This window comes from Hipposideros armiger, unplaced genomic scaffold, assembly GCF_001890085.2.
Source record: "Hipposideros armiger isolate ML-2016 unplaced genomic scaffold, ASM189008v1 scaffold_96, whole genome shotgun sequence".
In the NCBI taxonomy this organism is placed as follows: Eukaryota; Metazoa; Chordata; class Mammalia; order Chiroptera; family Hipposideridae; genus Hipposideros; species Hipposideros armiger.
The window spans coordinates 3,738,707-3,757,334 of NW_017731446.1; the positions used below are offsets into that span (position 1 = coordinate 3,738,707).

Below are 18,628 nucleotides of genomic sequence, written 5' to 3' on the forward strand. Positions count from 1 at the left end.
TTCAATGCTGAGTCCTTAAGTGTTAGCTCTGAGCTAAATATGATGGGAGTGGCAAGGGGTAGACACCACATGGCTGCTTGCCTTAAGAAACGTCTGATTCTGTTTGCATGGTTAGAGCGATTCACACATTTTTAATCAGTGAAAGTTATAGTCCTCTTGGGTTGAGAGGGCTGGAGGAGCTCCGAGTAGCGAGGGATTAAGTGGGGATGGGCTAGTTGGGGCAGGGCTTCTGGCATAGAAATGATGGAACTGGGTGGAGGGGAGGCAGCTCGCCCTAAATCCCCAGCCCCTGCGTGAGGATCACCTCCATGGGGTTGACTGTGATGGTGAGCGCAGAGTCGTCCCAATCCATCTCGGCCTCCTTGGCAGCCTCAGTCTCCTGGGTGAAGTGCTGATGGGCGATCCGGACCCGGTACACGCCCATGGCCACGACAAACACTAGCATGCACACGGAGATGATGATGACCACTGTGGCGATGCTTGGGACCACTAGAACGAGGAAGGAATCCGCATGACATGGTGAACTAGCTCACTCTTGGGATGGAGCATGAACGAAACATCCACGTATAGGTTAGAATCTGCCCTACCATTTCTCAGCTGTAGGACTCTGTCTGGGCTTCACGTTCATCATCTATACGACACACTTAATAATTCCTATCCCATGGGTCATTGTGAGGAGCAAATGAAATAATCTATGTGAGTTTCTACCCAGGCACGTAGTAGGTACTCAATAAATGCAAATTCTTTTCTAGCTCTTGCTTTTCCCCTCAAATCATAGGAAAGATCCCACTGAGAGCCAGGCACTGTGGAGTTTAGTGGGGACAGACACAGCGCCCAGCAGACAGTAATTCAATATGGCAAGTGCTGGAACAGAAATATGGACAGGGGACATTGCAATATAGTGCACACGTGTGTGTATGTGAGCAGATGTGAGGGCTTCAGGGAAAGCTTCATACAGGATGTGGTTTTGAGTTGGGCCAAAAAGGATTTGCAAAATTTTACCCCAGCCTTTTGTACTAATCTCTGCTATTATCTATCATCTGTAACTTCTTGTTTATTTGACTAGCTCCCCACTGAGGCTGTGAGAGTCTCAGGGCCAGGGCCCACACTTCTCCATGGTTGGGTCCCTCCCTTGGTTCTGGGCACCTATGGCTGCTGCACCCTAACTGTCTGTTTAGTGGGTGGTCTTGAGTCACAATGATCACCTGGTGCCAGGTGACTTACCTGAACTGTGCTGGAAGCTACTCCGGGACTCAGGGTGGTGGACTGACTGGAGGAAAGGAGGCTGCATGATAAGGTGGTTGACATGCTCCTTGTCTGAAACTCTGAACTCATGAAGAACGCTGACCTGCGAAGAGCAGGGAGGGGTGCTATTGGCCAGGAGTGGCAGGTGGGCCATGGACAGCAGTCCCCCCTGAATAAATAAGGATGAACCTGAGTTCCCTTTACAACTGCAGCACTCACTTACCTCCAGGTTGAACTCATTGCTGGTGTAGCGCCCATTAAGTTCTGAGCACTTAATCCTGAACCGCCGGGCCTCAAGGGAAGCCGGATGCCAGTTGCGGTAGCGGATGTGACGCAGTACCTGCTCATAACGGCTCATGGAGCCCACACCTGTGCCAAGAGAGCACACCTGTCATGAGAAGGCAGAAGAGGAGATGGGGGAGACAGGCTGCAGCTGCTGAGGCCTGTGGGTCTCCTGAATTCGGCTAGAATGAGTGCTTGAGATATTTAGGGGCAGACAATATGCTGAAGCAGGGGTTCTAAAGAGCCAATTAAACTGATCCACAGGATTTCCACATACATTGGGCTCTGACAGGAATGTTTGGCCTCAATCTGCCAAATGTTGCTGTAATATTTGCTGAGATCAAACATAAGGGAAGGCATCTGCCTAGTTTCTACAGGAGATGTCTCCAGGAGTGGGGATGTGGTCCAGGTCCTCCAAGGTGCTGGAGAACTTCACCAAAGGAGGAGGGGCTAAAAGTCTATGCTCTGAGGTCAAAGGCCCCCACCTGACCCACCTCCACAGGTGACAAAGCACCATCACACTTGTGACCCCCTGGATAAGGCCACTCTGTGAGGAGACCATCGGGTGAAGTGGCTGAGCGTGGCCTTACCATAGATGGAGTAGCCTGCAGTGGAGTTGGTGGCGTCCAGGTGTCGCTGGTGCAGCTCGCTGTGGTTAAGCTCCAAGCACTCCTGTCTTGGGTCCAAGTCCCCTCCCAGCACCAAAATGTCACAGAAATCTAAGTTGTGAAGCATCTCTTCTAAGACAGCTGATTTGGGGGCTGTGGGAAGACAGGCACATGGGTAAGAGGCATGAGGACTGCCCAGACAACGGCCCTCTCACGTCATCTTCCTCCTCGTGATTGCAACAGGTCAAGGCTGGGTCAGGAGAAACGTTCTGTGATCCTAAGTACCGCCACTGCTGGATGGGTGTCCAGGCAGCCCCTGAGGTGGGGTACCAGGAATTCGTGTGAAGAGTATGAACACAGTAGTCAAAAGGTGTGAATCTGAACCCAAGTGCAGCTACTGAGAGGCTGTGTAGTGTTCAAGAAACTACCTACCCCTCAATTTCATCATCTGTAAAAAGGGCAATGGTCTTGAGAGGGTTTAAAATGGTGTTTGGCACATAGTAGGTGCTCAACAGGCAACAGCTCTCATTTGATGCCAGAGATAAATGCCCCCCCCCATGCTTTTGTAGCTTTCTCTATGATTCTGAGGTCCTCATGAGCAGAAGTATTGTCTTTTTGTGACAGAGCCCTCAGTATCTAACCCAGATGCTGGCATGGAGCAGTATTACTACATATTGCTCAAATGGAGCTGCATTGTTAATATAATTAAATAATTATTTAAAATAATTAAATAAGTAAATTGGTTAGTCTAATTGACAGGCTGTTGGTCAGTCTAGGTGTCCTTGCCTGATGTTTTGGGCCCTAAATTTCCCCAAAGGATGTCTGAGTATTTGAATGCTGGACAGGTAGACAATCACCTTAAAATAAAGTGACTGGCATTTAGGAGTCATTGCTATGTACTAGGTACTGTGCAAACAAAATTATAACAGACATTAGAGGGGGTACTGTTATCATCCCATTTCACTGGCGCGGACATGGAGGGCCTGAGGGGTGGAGTGGGTTGCCCAGGATTACGTAGGCGTGGGGGAGGACCTGGGACAGAAAATACCTTCTGATTCTGCAGTATGTAAAATCTTAACCTCCCGTCCAGTAGTCTTTAAATGCTTTTGATCTTACAGCCTTTTATTGGAAAATTTGTGAACCAAGTTTATTTAAATAAGTGTATTTATTTATTTATAAAGAAGACTAACATTTTGTGCATTAGAAAACATTTACAAAAACAGAAATTAAAAAGGATTCACTAAAGATGAGAGAATTATTTTATATTTTAATTTTTAGTGATACCCTAAATATTTTTTGTTCTCACCAGGTATATGTTATAAATAATTTTCTATGCTTAACTTTTAAATGCTTGCCAATCTCAATGGCTTCATGTGTCATTGAAAAAAATCTAAAAGCCCATATACTTAAGATGAGGTCTATCAATAATAGTGTATCTCTATTTCAACTGATCTTTTTATGGTTTCTGGGGGCGGGGGTGTTTGGCCAGCTTCTCATCAGGTCAGGTTAGGTCTTCCTTCCTCCTGTCTCCCAATGTGGTCCTGCTCGGTAGGGGGCATGTGATTGCTGCCATTTTCCCATTATTCCTTTGCGTTTGCATTATGGGTAGTATCTTCCATGGGCAGTTTCCTTGATTCTCACTGTGTGGAAGGGATTTTGCTGGGCTCAGGGACTTAGAGATGATCAGCCTTATGAAACTTCTGGAACTTCTGGTCTGGTTTAGTAAACAGATACGCACCACTTAGGGCTAGCAAAAGTTGTGTGTTGGGGGGCAGCACTCGTGGCTTGCGGTGTAGAGAGCAGGCGACGTAACCCAGTCTAGGAGTCAGGGTGGTGGTAGAGAAAGCCTCTTGGAAGAGGCACTGAAGGTAGAGATGTTTGCCAGCAATCATGGGGCTGGGGAGTGAGAGGAACCTTCCAGGCAGAGGGGAGAGCAAGAGCAAAGACGAGAACTATATAATACAGAAGTGTGTGTGAGAGAGAGTGATGCATGGGGGGATTCTCCCGTCCTTTGTACCGAAACAGTACAAACGGTGGGTCAATGGGGACAGGTGACGGTGCTGGAGCGGGTTACTGAGTCCTGGAGACAAATGCCATTCGCCTGCTTGTTTAAGGCATCCATTATAATGATTATTCTAACAGCAAGAAGAGTAGAATTTTAAAAGTCCTAATAAAGGGTCTCTGACACTTGCCCCTGCGCTCTGCGTGCAACTCTCATAAACAGAAGGTAAGACAGGGACCCAGATAATTGCTTTTGCCGGCATTGCCTGTGTGCTGGTATCGGGCCTAACAAGTCCAGTGGCTCTCAGCTACGCCTGCAGCCACTGAGGTCAGAGGTCCTTCCTTCTCCAGTCTGATTTCAGCCACAGATGAAGGGGACAGGGAGGGTCACACGGCCTACTGCCCCTTGGAGTGTGACTAGGAAACTGCCCTGCCCAGACAGGTGGAAAAACAGCATCTATGTTGTGAGCTAAGAAGGGCTGCTTGGTGGTGCCCCCATGCACTAGGAACCAGGGTGGTTTAAGGCAATGGGTAATTAGGATCATTATGGAAGCAGCCCTTTGGGGACTCAGGCCCACTGGTGCTAGCACATCATTAGCAGCCGCTGCTGGAGAGGGAGAGGGGGAGTTGAAAGGGTTCTTATGGAGGAGACAGCAAAACTGTTCTCAAACGGGTATTTCCCCTGTAGATCTGGGACCCAGGTTTTCCTCCCTCCCTCCTTCCCTCGCTTTCGACTTTTTCCTGCTTCCCACCCCCTGCCCCTCCTCAAGCCAGCAGGATACACTGTAGCTTTCCATGTAGCTAAGTGTTTCTCCCTGGCAGATAATTCAAATGACTCTGCTTTCACTGAACAGCCCTCCCAATAATGAAACGTTGGAAAGAACAACTAGAAGGGTCCCTGAGAGCTTAGAGTAATATTGTTGAACAGGACTTTTACTGTGTATATATTAGGATGCAGTTATGCTTTTTGTGTGTGTTTCTTTAGCTTGCCTCCTGATTATCAAAATAATAACACTCACTAAAGAACATTTTGCAGTTGCCAAAAAGTGAAAGGGAGCAGAAACAAATGGGCTCTTACGCTTCTCAGAGAATGCCACTGTTAATATTAGGCGTGTTTTCTTCTTGGCATTTCTCTATGTACCTGTTTCTTTTTACATGGTTGAGATCAGCCTATGTGTAGATACTCTATAGTTTGCATCTTGCTTTTTGTCACCTACCATTTAGCACAAATGCCTTTCCTCCAACCCCTTATGTGGGGGTGCCATGATTTGCTGAGCCTTTCTTTCCCCTCCCATTATTTACCCGTGTTGTTCCCAGGTGTGTTTGCATTTCTACTGGAAACCCTTTGCAATGGGGAACAATACTGTTATCCTGAAGTATGATCTGACGTGGCTATGTGAACGCAAGGCCCACTGTCCGCAACCCAGGAGGCACCTGTACCTGTGGTCCTCAAGTCACCTGGGGCCTCAGCTTTGGCGAAGGTGCTCACGATCTTGATGTCGGGGAAGAGGATCACTCCGCGAGCACTTTCGAACTGGGCCGCGGGTCTCCAGAAGCGGTCGGTGCCACGTAGGGTGATCTGCGGCTCAATGGCCTGCAGCACCATCACGTAGGCGTCCATGTCCGGGATACTGATACACACATCTTCTCCAAAGCACCTGCGGAGACACGATGACGCCATCCATCATGCGGCCATGGGACAGGGACACATACAGCCACCTGTAGTGTTTGATGAGGCACCCTGATTACCAAAGAGCCCCCCAGGATGTCAGCAGACACTTAAGTTTAAAGACACATTATAGTCCAAAAGACTAGCAATCTAGGGACTTAAAAAGATTGGCTCCTGGGAGAAATGGGAAATTTCTATGCCAGCAACAAGTAACCATTAAACCTTTAATTATCCTTTAACAAAGTAATCAATGGCAACGTTAATTAGATAGCAACTGCTTGTTTTGTGCGTTAGGGTTTGGTAAGCAAATTGTTGTCTAACTGGTTGGTTACAGCCGTCTTACTGAGACCCCAGGGCTATATTCCCCTGCCTCGGCCCATGTGTTATCTCTCTATGAGGGTATCACACCAGCACACCTGTTCCAGGTGTGCTGGCAGCGTGCTGAGGTCATCAAGCTCTTTTTTCTGATACACTGCCACAGAAATATCTATCTGGTAGGTAGAATGATGTGACAACAAGAGCAAATCCTGGGAAATTAGATAGGCAAGTGCCCTTGGCCTGGCTCTGCCACTCCTGGGCAGGGTGACTCTGGACAAGGTGCTTGACCCCTGCAAACCTCAGTGTCTTCATCTATAGAATGGAAATGACAATAACGTAGGGCTCAAATGCGACAACGTATAGAAAAGAAGCCAACCCAGAGCCTGCATCATGGTTGGAGCTCAGGAAATGTTGACCGATACGACATTTTCATCAGACCCCGTGGGTCATCTGTGTCATTGGCACTCTCTGCTGGTCATCTAGGCCAAGGCCAAGGCTACCGTGGAGAACCGCAGGGTCCAGATGGATGCCCTGGGAATGCTGGTGGGCTCCAGCCGGTGGCAGCCAACATCCTGCATCCCTTGGGAGAGTTCCTGAGGGAAGTGTAGGCTGGGTGGATCCCATGCTGAGCCAATCCATCCTCCTCTCCAGGTGGATGAGGTGTGGGAGTGGTGGTGGGCTCCCGCTCCCAGTTTTCTCTGGCTGTTGCCACACCAGCCCTTCCCATTTTATAGAGGACACCCCTCCCCTAGCCAGTTTATGGAAGCCTGGGCCCAGTGTTGGGGAATTGGGGAGGGGGAACAGCCAAGTTGTTGTCCTTCAAACTTAGCTGTGGAGGGCACAGCGAGCTCAGCTCCAAGTCCAGTTGCACCAGTCACGCTGCTCAGCTCAAGGTGCTGTGTTCAATTAGTTGCGGGTGGTCGTAGCCACCATCCCATGTGGGACTTGAACCAGCAACCTTGTTGTTAAGAGTGCACGCTCTATGCACTGAGTCATCTGGGCGGCAGCTCAGCTCAAGGTGATGAGTCCAGTCTTAGTTGCGGGTGGCGTAGCCCACCATCTCGAACAGGCAACCTTGTTAGGAGCACGTGCTCTCACCAGCTGAGCCTTCCTGCCACCTGCTGGCAGCTCAGTGGCAGCTCAGCAGGTGGCACAGTGTCACTGGCCCATGTGAGAATTGAACTGGCGATCCTGTTGCTCAGAGCTTGCACTCTTGAGCAAGCTCTTCACCAACTGAGCCACTTGGCCGGCCCCCACCTGTGGCCTTTATCATGGCCTTGTCAGGCGCTAGCAGCATGCCTGTCAACAGAGCCATCTTGCCCACCCTTGTTCCTGTCTTTCTGGGTCCTCTCGGCTACAGGTAAGTCACCTTCCACCTCCCAGGAGTTTTTCTGGAGTCCCCTTCCTAGCTGCCTGTGGCTGAGAAATGATTTGATAGGCCAGTAAGGGAGTTATCCACAGGCTTCCACAATGGTCTTACCTCCTTAATTAAACTCTGCTCCCTGGGAGCGAGAACTGTGCCTTCTCTTTCTCTTGTGTACTTGTGGTATTTAGGAGCTCTACAAAGCTGGGTTGGTTAATTCAATTAACAAACATTTGTCAAGCACCTACTATGTACCAAGCCCTGTACCCTTCAATCACACCATTTAAAACCCAGCTCTCTGAGAATTTACAGGCAACTGTGCTTTCTGGGCATTAGATCAGTTACAGAATAAAACAGAGAAAGTTAGATTTGGGTTGCTAAAACAAGAGAACATTTTGTTTAAGAAGAAAACAAAAGGAGACTAAAGATTTATGGAGGCGTCCTCATAGGGATAGCAGAGAAACTGGGAACAGTTAAAGAGAGGTGAATCCTGTTTTGCAAAGAAACGTTCCCCAGGGACGCCCCTCCCTCGCCAGCTGGGCCCAGGCAGATGGGCGTCCACTCACTGGACTTTGGAAGAGACTTTGAGGCGCCGCACACCCGCGGTCGGGAACTGCCTGGAGTTGATGTAGGAGACCTTTTGGAGGGCACGGTCGATGTTCCCAATGTCGTCACCTTCCATCACCAGCGTGGACTGTGAGGGGTTGAAGTGATACTGGAAGACAGAAGTGGGTATCATGCTAGAGAATGGCCAACGAAGTACACGGTCCCATGGAGACCTGCCATCTCCATGAAAAGGCCACGGAGGCCAGCACAGGCACCTCCAAAGCACCTGCCAGTGTGGCAGCTGTGCGCGCAGGTGACTGCTTTAACCCCTCAGGCAATTCCTGCTGCCACTGATGGGCTTCAGGACCCTCCCCTGTAAGGTCCCTGGGGATGATAAACCCCCAGTAATATCGGCCTGAGCCACAGGATGGAATTCTGAAATTCCAGTCACAGTGCTCCTGCAGCCCAGCCCCCCGTGGGAGTGGCCCATGCTCTGTGCTACTATGGGGTCTTGACCAGAAACTTGCAGCCCTTGGACTGTCTGCCCCTCAGCCCCACAGCCCAATAACTTGGAGCTTTGATTCCTTTCACTGTTCTTGTCTTTGACCTTGAACTTCTCCTCATTTCCCCCTCCACTCCACTTCCTGACCTGTGCCCCATCTTCTTAGCTTCTAACCTCAAAGCTCATTTTTTAGTTAATGGCTTTCCTTTTCTCTTAGATCTGATTCTTGGTCTTGCTATCCTGGTGCTAAACTCTGGTTTCCCATGAGTTTTGCTCACTTGCTGTTTACATGCCTACCAAATTCCCTGGGTTTGTTTCTATTCATTTCATTCTGAGTTCCTGGTATCCCACACTTGGTGAGGCCAGGGACTAACTACAATGCTCCTGCCTGAGTCACTTGGGTCCTCTAACTAGATAAACTAGATACAGACTCCTGCTTCTCCCTGTACCCCCCCCACCAGTTGTTCTTCTTTGAATGGAACATGGAGAACAGTTCTTGTACTGGTGTGAGTTACTGATCTTGACACATGTCTGAGCAAGATTTATGAGGAACTGCTATTAAGAAGATGTCAGGAACATATCTATGGGTTCAGGTTATGTATCCAATGCTCATGTCATAGGAAAGAGGGACATGGCTATATTTTTATGTACCTATCTGTCAACGATTATTTATTTATTTTAGTTTTTAAAGATTTTTTTTTAATTGGGGAATTGGGGGGATGGGAACAGTGCTGGGGAATTGGGGGAAGGGGAACAGATAAGTTGTCATTTTGTTCTTCAGTCTAGCTGTGGAGGACATCGCTTCACTGGCCCAAGTTGGCACCGTCATTGCGCTCTTCCTGGGTGAGACAGATCAGTTGCTGGCTTCTGGATGGCTGCTCACTGCGACTGCTGGCCGCTCACGCTGGCTGCTGGCTACCCACGGTAGCCCATGGCAACCCACTACCACAGGCTGCAGCCTATGCCGTCGCCGGTGACTCATGAAAGCCCAGCTCCAGGTTGAGCTGTTGTTCAGCATCTTAGCTGTAGAGGGCAGTGTCACTGGCCCTCATATGTGGGATCCGAACCGGGGTCCTCTGGCGTCCCAAGCCAGCTCTTAACCAACGTGCCACTTGGCTGGCCCTTATTTATTTTTTTGAATAGCTAATAAACCCATCATACACACACACACACACACACACACACACACACAGTGCCAAAAAAATGTATACACATTATAAGAAAGGAAAACTGTTACAATTGTAATACTCAATATATACCAATAACAAAAGATGAATACAAGTCATCTTTTGACTTCTGGAGTTACAAGAGGTGCTCAAAGTGGTTACCATCAGCATCCAGGCACTTCTGATTATGATGAACTACTGCTTGAGCAGCGTTGACCAAAGTGTCCACTTGCATACAATTTTTTGGCACCCCCGGTATATATGCTAAGTGAAAGTGTCCATCTTTTTTTTTTTTTAAACTGGGAAAATGGGGGAGGGGAAAAATGCTGGGGAATTGGACCAAGTTGTTGTTCTTCAATCTTAGTTGTGGAGGGTGCCAGTCGCCATCTGGCTGCCCATCGGCAGCTTGTGGCCTCTAAGCTCAAGGTGCTGTGTTACAATCTTAGTTGCGGGTGGACATACCCACCATCCCATGCGGGAGTCGAACCAGATGCTCTATCCACTGAGCCATCCGGGCGGCAGCTTAGCTCAAGGTGCCGAGTGCAGTCTTAGTTCAGTCTTATTTGCGGGTGGGCGTAGCCCACCATCGAACAGGCAGTCTTGTTGTTAGGAGCACGTGCTCTCACCAGCTGAACCACCCTGCCACCTGTTGGCAGCTCAGCGGCAGCTCAGCTTGGGCGCAGCGTCACTGGCCCATGTGGGAATCGAACCGGAGGCCCTGTTGCTCAGAGCTCATGCTCTTAAGCCAACTCTTAAACAAACTGAGCCACTCGGCTGGCCCGAAAGTGTCCATCTTATTCCTATTTTCTATCCACCCAGTTTCTCCAAACCCATCCCACAGGTAGTCACTATTATATTAATTTCTTAGTGACAAATTGCATTATTGTCATAATTAGTTGCTTCTCTTCCCAATGAGAGGCTTTTAAATGCCTGTCCTATAGTCAACAGTCTTGATCATGTGACTTATGGTACCCTTCCCTGCAGGATATATACATTTTTGCCCTGCTGCACTCAGTAGTGGTCATTGACTTGCTTGGCCAACAAAATGTGGGCAGAAGTATTGGTTGCTTGACAACCACGTGGAAGTTTTAACAGCCAGTTCATGGTTCGCCATGTTGCTTTCTCTCTGCCATGAAACCTGCAAAGTTCCCTTAGGGCCTGGTCTATCAGCCTGGGTCTCACAGGGAGTGTGCTATGCATCAGCTGCAGCCCAGTTACAGTGCACATGCAATGTGAACAATGAAAAAAGAAAGTTGTGATGTAAGCCACTGAGATTTTTAAGTCATTTGTTACTGCAGCATAACCAAGCTTATCCTGGCAATTATATTTAAGCACTCTTATGAATACATAATCAGTGAATATAGATTCCCGTTGTTCTCCTTTCTTACACTAAAGGTAACTTTTTTACATGCTAGACTGTACTTTGCTATCTTCACTTAGCTCATATCTTGGAGCGCTTTCTGTATCAGTACATAATAAGATTCTTTATTCTTTTGTACACCTATATTATATTACTTAATATTAAATAAACTAGAATCTTAAGCAGTCTCCTAACTATGAACATTTGGGTTGTTCCCAATCTTTTTCTAACGCCACAATGAATAATCTTGTACACATAACATTTCATAAGTGTAAACATATCTGTCGAGTAAATCCCTACAAGTGTAATTTCTAGATCAAAGAGTGTATGCACTTTACATTTTGACAAATGTTGCCAAACTTCCCACCGCTAGGGAGTTTATCAACATACACTTCCTCTCACAGTGCATGAGAATGCTTCAGCTCTCAACACCTCAACAATAGAGTGTGCTGTCAGACTTTGAGATTTTTGCCAATCTGATGGATGATAATACCATCTTAGTGTAGTTTTAATTTGCATTTCTCTTGCCACAGAGGAGACTGAGTGTGTTTTTATGGGCTTACGGAAAAATCTATCTATTTGAGCTGTACCCTGATATGACTTGGATGTCTTTATGAGAGTTCCTTGTTCTGTGCCTGGACCCTAAAAGGAGGTGGATGTCTCATGGGTACTATGGTGACACTGACCACGTAAGTCCCTTGCATTGTGGCCCTGAGCCAACTGATAGTTTAATCTTTGTCTCTTTCGACCATCATGTGAATGTTTCATTATTCCCTCCTCCCTGAGCCCCCCTCATCCCCCTGCCCCACCCAGCTTCCTTCACTTAGGTCCCCACTGGGCTCCTATAGTGTTCATGAAATTGTAGTATAATTTCTATAGTGCAGTGACCATGAGCTCACTGAGGACAGCAACTCCGACTCGTATACCTGACTCCCAGAACCTAGTCTGAGTGCCCTGCAAGCCCTTGTGAGATGAATGAGTGAATGGTCCCGCCCCCACCCCTGGCCCACATTTTAGACAGTATCATCTCCTATTACTCCTCCAAAGGACTCTTTTTTTCAGTCACTTGTCTTTTTTAGTCAAGCCTCTGTGGGAGCCATTATCTTCTTCCCTGTTCTCCTTTCCTTCCTGGGCATCCTGGAGGCTGCATTGCCCAGCTACCTTGTGCCATGCAGGGGCAGGGCCATGTGGCTGCATCTGGCCAATGAGATGTGAGAGGAAAGGATGTGGGAGCTCTGGGATGAGGCAGTGACAGCCCTGCAGGACGCTCCAGCCTTTTTCTTTCTCTGTTCTGTCTACGGTGTTCTAGGCAGAAACCCTCCCTTACCTCCCCGACTTAATGTGAGAGGAAAAGAAACTTTTAAGCATTAAGCCATAGAGATTTTGGAGTCATTTTCTACTGCAATTGCTTAGCCCACTGGAAGAATTCAGCCTTTTCCGAGCATGATTCTCTCTTTCCCAAGGCTACGTGATACCCCTGAAAGATCATGGGCTTTGTGGACTGCCACACCCCAGTTCCAGTGCAAACTACAGAGGACAACTTTGGACTATATACTTCTCCTTTCTGGACTTCATGTCCTCATTTAAAATAATGGGGATGTTAATATCTACCTGTTGGGGCTTAAATGAGATAATGTATATAAAGTGTCAATCTATGATAGCTTTTATCATAACTCTTAATATTGCAATTATGTCTGCACCGAGTCTTTGCTTCTGCTCGCTCCTCTGCCTTCACTGCTCCTTCCCTATGATCCAGTTCCTCCCTTTCCTCAAAACCCTGAGCTGCGTCTCTCTGAGATGTGACATCTGGTCACTAGCACCACTCTGTGCTGGGTCCAGGAGCCCCGCCACATGCAAAGGTGACGCCACATGCAAAGGTGACGTTGCAGCCAGCCTCTGGGTCGGCTTTTCTCTTGCTGTGGATGACTCACTGGCTGTCATGTGCTACAGAATCATTACAGTTCTGAGTATTCACAAATCACCCGATTCAGATTTGAGCAGATTCAAGGTCATTCTTCTAAAACCACCGCTTATGTTCCCACAGGTTTTTCTGTCCCACCACCGTACCTGTTATAGCAGAGTCTTGTGGTGCTGTTGCTGTCTGTCTGTCTGCTGCCTCCAGCAGACTCTGAGCACCTTGAGGGCAGGGTCTACTGGCTTTTCTTAGCATCACCACAGGGTCTAGCACATGACATGCATGAGACAAGGAGATGACCTCTGTGGAGGGGGCCAGCCTCTGAGCCTATCATGAGGGCTGAACAGGAAAAGCAAGTTCTGCCAGAGGGCTGGATTGGCAGTAACGTGTGGCAATCAGCAGGGGGCACATTTCCACCGCACTGCCCTGGGAGAGGACAGCAAGAGGATGTGTTGGATACCCAGTTAATACCATAGTCTGGGTGCCACAGCATCCCAAGGACTGCCTAGCCATCAACACATCAATAAAACCTTCCATGAAGTAGGTTTTGGCTGTGTGTTTGTTTTGTTTTTTTAAACTGCAGTGTTCACAGCACCATGGCATGACTGAGGGTCAGTCTCTTGTTGTGCAGGACACAGGGTGGTATAGGCAATACCACGGGGGCTGGAGATGGCTTCCTGGGGACCAAGCAAAGGGTGACAGCATTCACTCTCCCCTGGAGAGCTGTGCGGAAGCCATGGCGATTCCTCTCGTTAAGCCAAAGAGCTGCTGGACGGATGGCCTTTGCAGAGTGGTCAGCTCTCCTAGAGAGTCAGCTTGTGTCACCACCTACCTAGCAGGCTGAGAAATCGGTAAAGTTCCTGCTCAGAGTGCTGGCCTGTTCCTCGAGGACAGGCTGGCCATGGCAGTCCGGGCACCTTGCCATCCCCTGGACACCTGCCAGCCCCTCTGGGCTGGGCCAGAAGATTTGCCACATTAGAGGCTCCTTTGCCACAACTCGCACCCAGACTTACTTATCAGAAGAAGCTGGGGCAGCAGCAATGCCAAGTATAAAGCCAGTCCAGCAGGAGAAGGGAACTGTGATTTGTTGAGAGCCTAGTTATTAGGTTTGCTAGGGCAGATCTATATCTGTATCTATGTGTGTGTCCATGTGTCTATATCTGTATCTATATCTTTGTTCTACCTCATATATATATATATATATATATATATATATATATATAAGATTCAATTCCTACAACATCACTGCAAAGTAATGGTAAGTCCATTTTTACACGAGGGGATTGGACTTAAAAGATTAAGGTACCCTGCCCAAAGTCACCCAGTAGATATTTATCTGCTCTGTAATTTGAACCAAGGATTGTCTCGTTCTCAAGTTCCTGCGCTTTCCTGTCTTCCACGCCGTGGAGGTGACAGGTCGACAGGGATTGTGCGTGGAAAGCAGAGCAGGGTAATCTTCAGGAACGTGGCTGTTACACAGCGTCCCATCTGGATACAAGCTAGCAACCACCCCAAGCATTTAATGACTCCAGGCATGCTGCACAGATATTCCAGGGGAAAACAAGTGGAAAGGAGCCGAGCGGGGCCCCGTGAGCAGACGGGAAGATTCCTTGCTTGCACGAGGACCTCACTTCCTCTGATAGTCACAGAGGAAAGAAGGGACCGAAAACTGGTAAAGAAAAATAATAGTCACTATTCAGACACGAAATGAGGGATGAATGGGCGGGCGGGCAGGGAGGAAGTTTTAATAATTATAACAATACCTTCTAATCTGAATGTGGACAAGTCCCTGAGCCCCAGCCTCCTTAGTTCTGAAATGGGGTCATACTATTTAATTTGTTGTGAGGAGTAGGGATAATGAACTTAAAATAGCCCCCAGTGGACGCATTGTAAATTGTGTGCCTTGTCATTCACTTCTCACGCAGTATTTGAGTTCTTGCCAGCAGCGCCCTCAGGATGGAAAAGGATCCTTTGAGGTGACTGGTTAAGAGCAGGTGGCACCCTGAAAAGCCAGATTAGCCTCCTTCCTCCCAGCTTTTTGTGCCACTTAGTTTAGCACCTCCTCTTTTCATAGGCTATGCCTGGAAATTGCTATGGTTCTCATGTATAATTCTAAGATGTGCGGCTTTTAAGTCCAGCATCTTTGGCTTCTTTGTTCCATCGTGTTTAGAGCCCTGAAACTGCTTCCATGGGATGGTCCAGTGCAGAGAAAGACCCACTCAGGGGCAGGGAGCAGTTGAGAATCAGACAGAGAGGGGAGGGTTGCATGGCTTGGCAAAACACTAACGAAACAACACACACACAGTAGGTCAAGGATCAACCCCCAGGATCTGCACGTGAGGATATCTGTGTGAAATGTACCACGAGGGGCTTGCCTGGACCAGCTGCCGTGAAACAGGCCGCCTTTCTACTATGAGGCAGTCTCATGAGTTTCCTTCGATGACAGGTGACTAGCATGTGAGAGCGCTCCTGTGTGTGGATGTGCGCGGGCGTGTGTGTATATTTAATGCAAATTAAACAATGTTCTGGAAACCCATTCTTGCCTTACCCTGTCTGCGTTCCCCCTTCTTCCCCCTCTGACCCAGTCTCCAGGGTGAACCCCCTAAGCCCCACACCTGCCCAGGTTAATCCTCCTTGCCTGGAGCCCTTCAGTGGCTGCCTGTTGCTGACAGAAAAACAGAGTAAACAGCTAAACGTAGTTAGCAAGGCCCCATAATGTGGCCTCTGCCTACCTCTCTGGCCACGCCTTCTGTGTTTCCACCCTAATTTGGGCACTCGTAACACTGGCCTTCTTGGAGTTCCAGGGTCCACTGTGGGGTTCCTCAGCCCTCTGCCACCTCTCAGGCTCTTGGCTTTGCCTCGAGTGACCGCCCTGCCCACTTGTCCTCCTGCCCCCTGCCCCCGCCTTTTTCCTGGTTGGTTCCTACCCATCCTGAAACATTCTGCTCAGACTTTGCCTCCTCCAAGGAGCCTTCCCTAACTGCTATTCCTCCAAGTCCTGGAGCCCCGAAGCAGGACTTCCTGCCTGGGTTCAAATTCTGGCCCCGCTTGTTACTAACTCTGGGATCTTAGGCAAGTTTCCTTTCTCTTCCAGTCCTCAATTCCTCACATGTAAAATGAGAATATTCATGGTGCCTTTATCATAAGGTCGTTCTAGGGCTTAAATGAGTTCATACCCACAAAACTTTTAGACTAGCTCCTGACACTTGGGAGATCCTCAGTGAATGTTAGTGTTCATCACCATTGCAGCAGTTATCACATTGGATAACAAATGTCTGCTTGGGCCATTGAGTTCCATGAAGACAATAAGCTGAGAATATTCATTTTTGTGTCCCTCTACCCAGTTGAAAACTGAATACATGAGTGTCCATGGAATGTTTGCTGATGCAACTGCAACTTAAACAAAAGCATGATGTGTGCAGGTCACTAACCCCTCCAAGGCTACCCCATGTCAGGCACCATGAGCCCTTTGGCAGCTTAAAGAAGAGGGCTCTCTGTCAGAGGGGTGACTCCCTGTCCAGGAGAGGTAGACCCAGGGTGGGGAGGGCAGGGCGGACCTCCTTAGGCAGCACTGGGTATGGATGGGAGGCGGGCTGGGCAACCTCTGCTCTGGACACACCCTCCTTGAGAAACAGCCAAGAAGAGAACCATCACAGCTCTTGGGACCTCAGGAGGCTGTCCTATGCCCCCAGAGACAGAGGGTAGGCTCCCCAACTTTCAGAGAGCAGGCTGCCTGCTCTCATGGAGCCCCTTATGTTTAAGTGGGGGCCACCATGAAGTTTATCCTGCTCTTCGCTCAGGACCCCAGAGACTCCACTCTGGCTGGAACTCCTAAGGTCCAGGTGAGGCCAAAGCGATACCGGTCTGCCAGGGAGGTGCTCGCTGAGGCACAGTCGGCCACATCATGCGTCCCCTCAGGAGGAGCTGTTCTCAGGATGCAGCTTTGATTTTCTAGGATTATTCAAATGTTTTTATTTTGTATGCACGATAAAAATCATGAATCTACTTTTATTCCCTTTGAAAGCCAGAGACTGCTCAGAGCCCAGAGTGTGCCTCAACTTAACAGAAGACCCAGCGACCTCTACATCACTTTCCAATCCCACCCCATGTGGGACTGGCCTTCCTTTCTAATTTGTATCTTACATGGTCCAAACATTTTTTTTTTTTTTTTTTAGCTGAGCCATCCTGCTACCTGTTGGCAGCTCAGCGGCTGCTCAGCTTGGGCTGGACTCGAACCGCTGAAAACATTTTTAAAAAAAAAATATTTTTGAGTGTTTTCTTTTCTTGCATGCTGCTTCAGTTCCTTTAGGCAAATAAACAAGAAAGCAAGTAACCAACCAACAAACAAGTGAAATACAGCAACTCTCCCTTGGTAGCCATTGAATGTGTGCTGGCTTTTGGGTAGTGTGAACTGATTACACACAAGGGCTTCGTCTAGGAATTTCAGGAGACGGCAGCCGGCATCCATTAGAGAGTCATGGTCACTAACCTCCCTCCTGTGGCAGCACCTTTGCTGTGGCACCATTTCTGTGCAACTGGACAGGAGAAGACTCCATTTCCCAGAGAGCACTGGGGCTGGGCAGCCTCCGCTTCGTGGATCAGTATCTTATTGGGGGTGATGCTGGCTCCTTCCTTACCTTTATTCCTTGGCCGAGGCTTTCCAGGGAATTAATATCCAGCCCTTCCTTGCAGGCCTGCAGGCAGGAAATCACCTTCTGACTCTCCATTTTTCCAGGGCGGATGGTGAGACTGGCCAGGCTGCCGTGGAAGAATTGAGCAAACCGTGGTTTGGTGACTTCTCCTCCTAAAAGATAAAGAAGCGCCGTTATTTGCCCTGTGGAGACCGGGTATAAAATACCACTGCAAGGTACCATCTGGCCCACAAGCCAAGGATATATTGACGCTGTTCCCTACACCTGATCTTTTCCTTCCAAGTGCTGAGCTCAGTGGTCAGAACCTCAACAAGAGGATGTTAGTGACTCCAATACCTTGGCATTCTCCAGCTGCACCTATTTGAGGGATCCTGGAATTTCTGAATTTTAAAACAGTTACTTTCAGAGACATGAATGTCTTAGAAGACAGGAAAGGCCTACAGAATAAAATATAGGAGGGAGGGGCCGGCCAAGTGGCTCAGTTGGTTAAGAGTTAGCTTAAGGGCACGAGCTCTGAGCAACAGGGCCGCCGGTTCAATTCCCACATGAGCCAGTGACGCTGCGCCCGAGCTGAGCTGCTGCTGAACTCCCAACAGGTGGCAGGATGGCTCAGCTGGTGACAGCACGTGCTCCTAACAACAAGACTGCCTGTTTGATGGTGGGCTGTGCCCGCCCGCAACTAAGACTGAACTCGGCACCTTGAGCTGAGCTGCTGCCCGGGTGGCTCAGTGGATAGAGCGTGCATTCTTAACAACAAGGCTGCTGGTTCGACTCCTGCATGGGATGGTGGCTACGCCACCTGCAACTAAGATTTGTAACACAGCACCTTGAGCTTACAGTCCACGAGCTGGGCAGTCAGATGGCAACTGGTGCCCTCCACAACTAAGATTGAAGAACAACAACTTGGCTGGTCCCCCTCCCCAATTCCCCCAACACTGTTCCCCTCCCCTAATTCCCCAATTTTAAAAATAAAATAAAGGAGGGAGAAGAAAGCTACCATT

The 18,628-nt window shown here is 48.6% G+C and overlaps 1 protein-coding gene across 1 annotated transcript in view; it reads right to left on the reverse strand.

Annotated features, from left to right (window-relative positions):
- The window catches only part of CLSTN2 (calsyntenin 2), a 150,369-nt gene that overhangs the window by 12,834 nt on the left and 118,907 nt on the right, over positions 1–18,628 (reverse strand). Inside the window, exons 9-15 of the mRNA XM_019645958.1 lie at positions 17,613–17,779; positions 8,053–8,201; positions 5,577–5,794; positions 2,118–2,288; positions 1,469–1,614; positions 1,225–1,348; positions 305–489 (exon numbers count right to left, since the gene is read on the reverse strand). Of these exons, the coding sequence (XP_019501503.1) occupies positions 305–489; positions 1,225–1,348; positions 1,469–1,614; positions 2,118–2,288; positions 5,577–5,794; positions 8,053–8,201; positions 17,613–17,779 (1,160 nt within the window). The remainder of the gene's footprint in view (positions 1–304; positions 490–1,224; positions 1,349–1,468; positions 1,615–2,117; positions 2,289–5,576; positions 5,795–8,052; positions 8,202–17,612; positions 17,780–18,628) is intronic.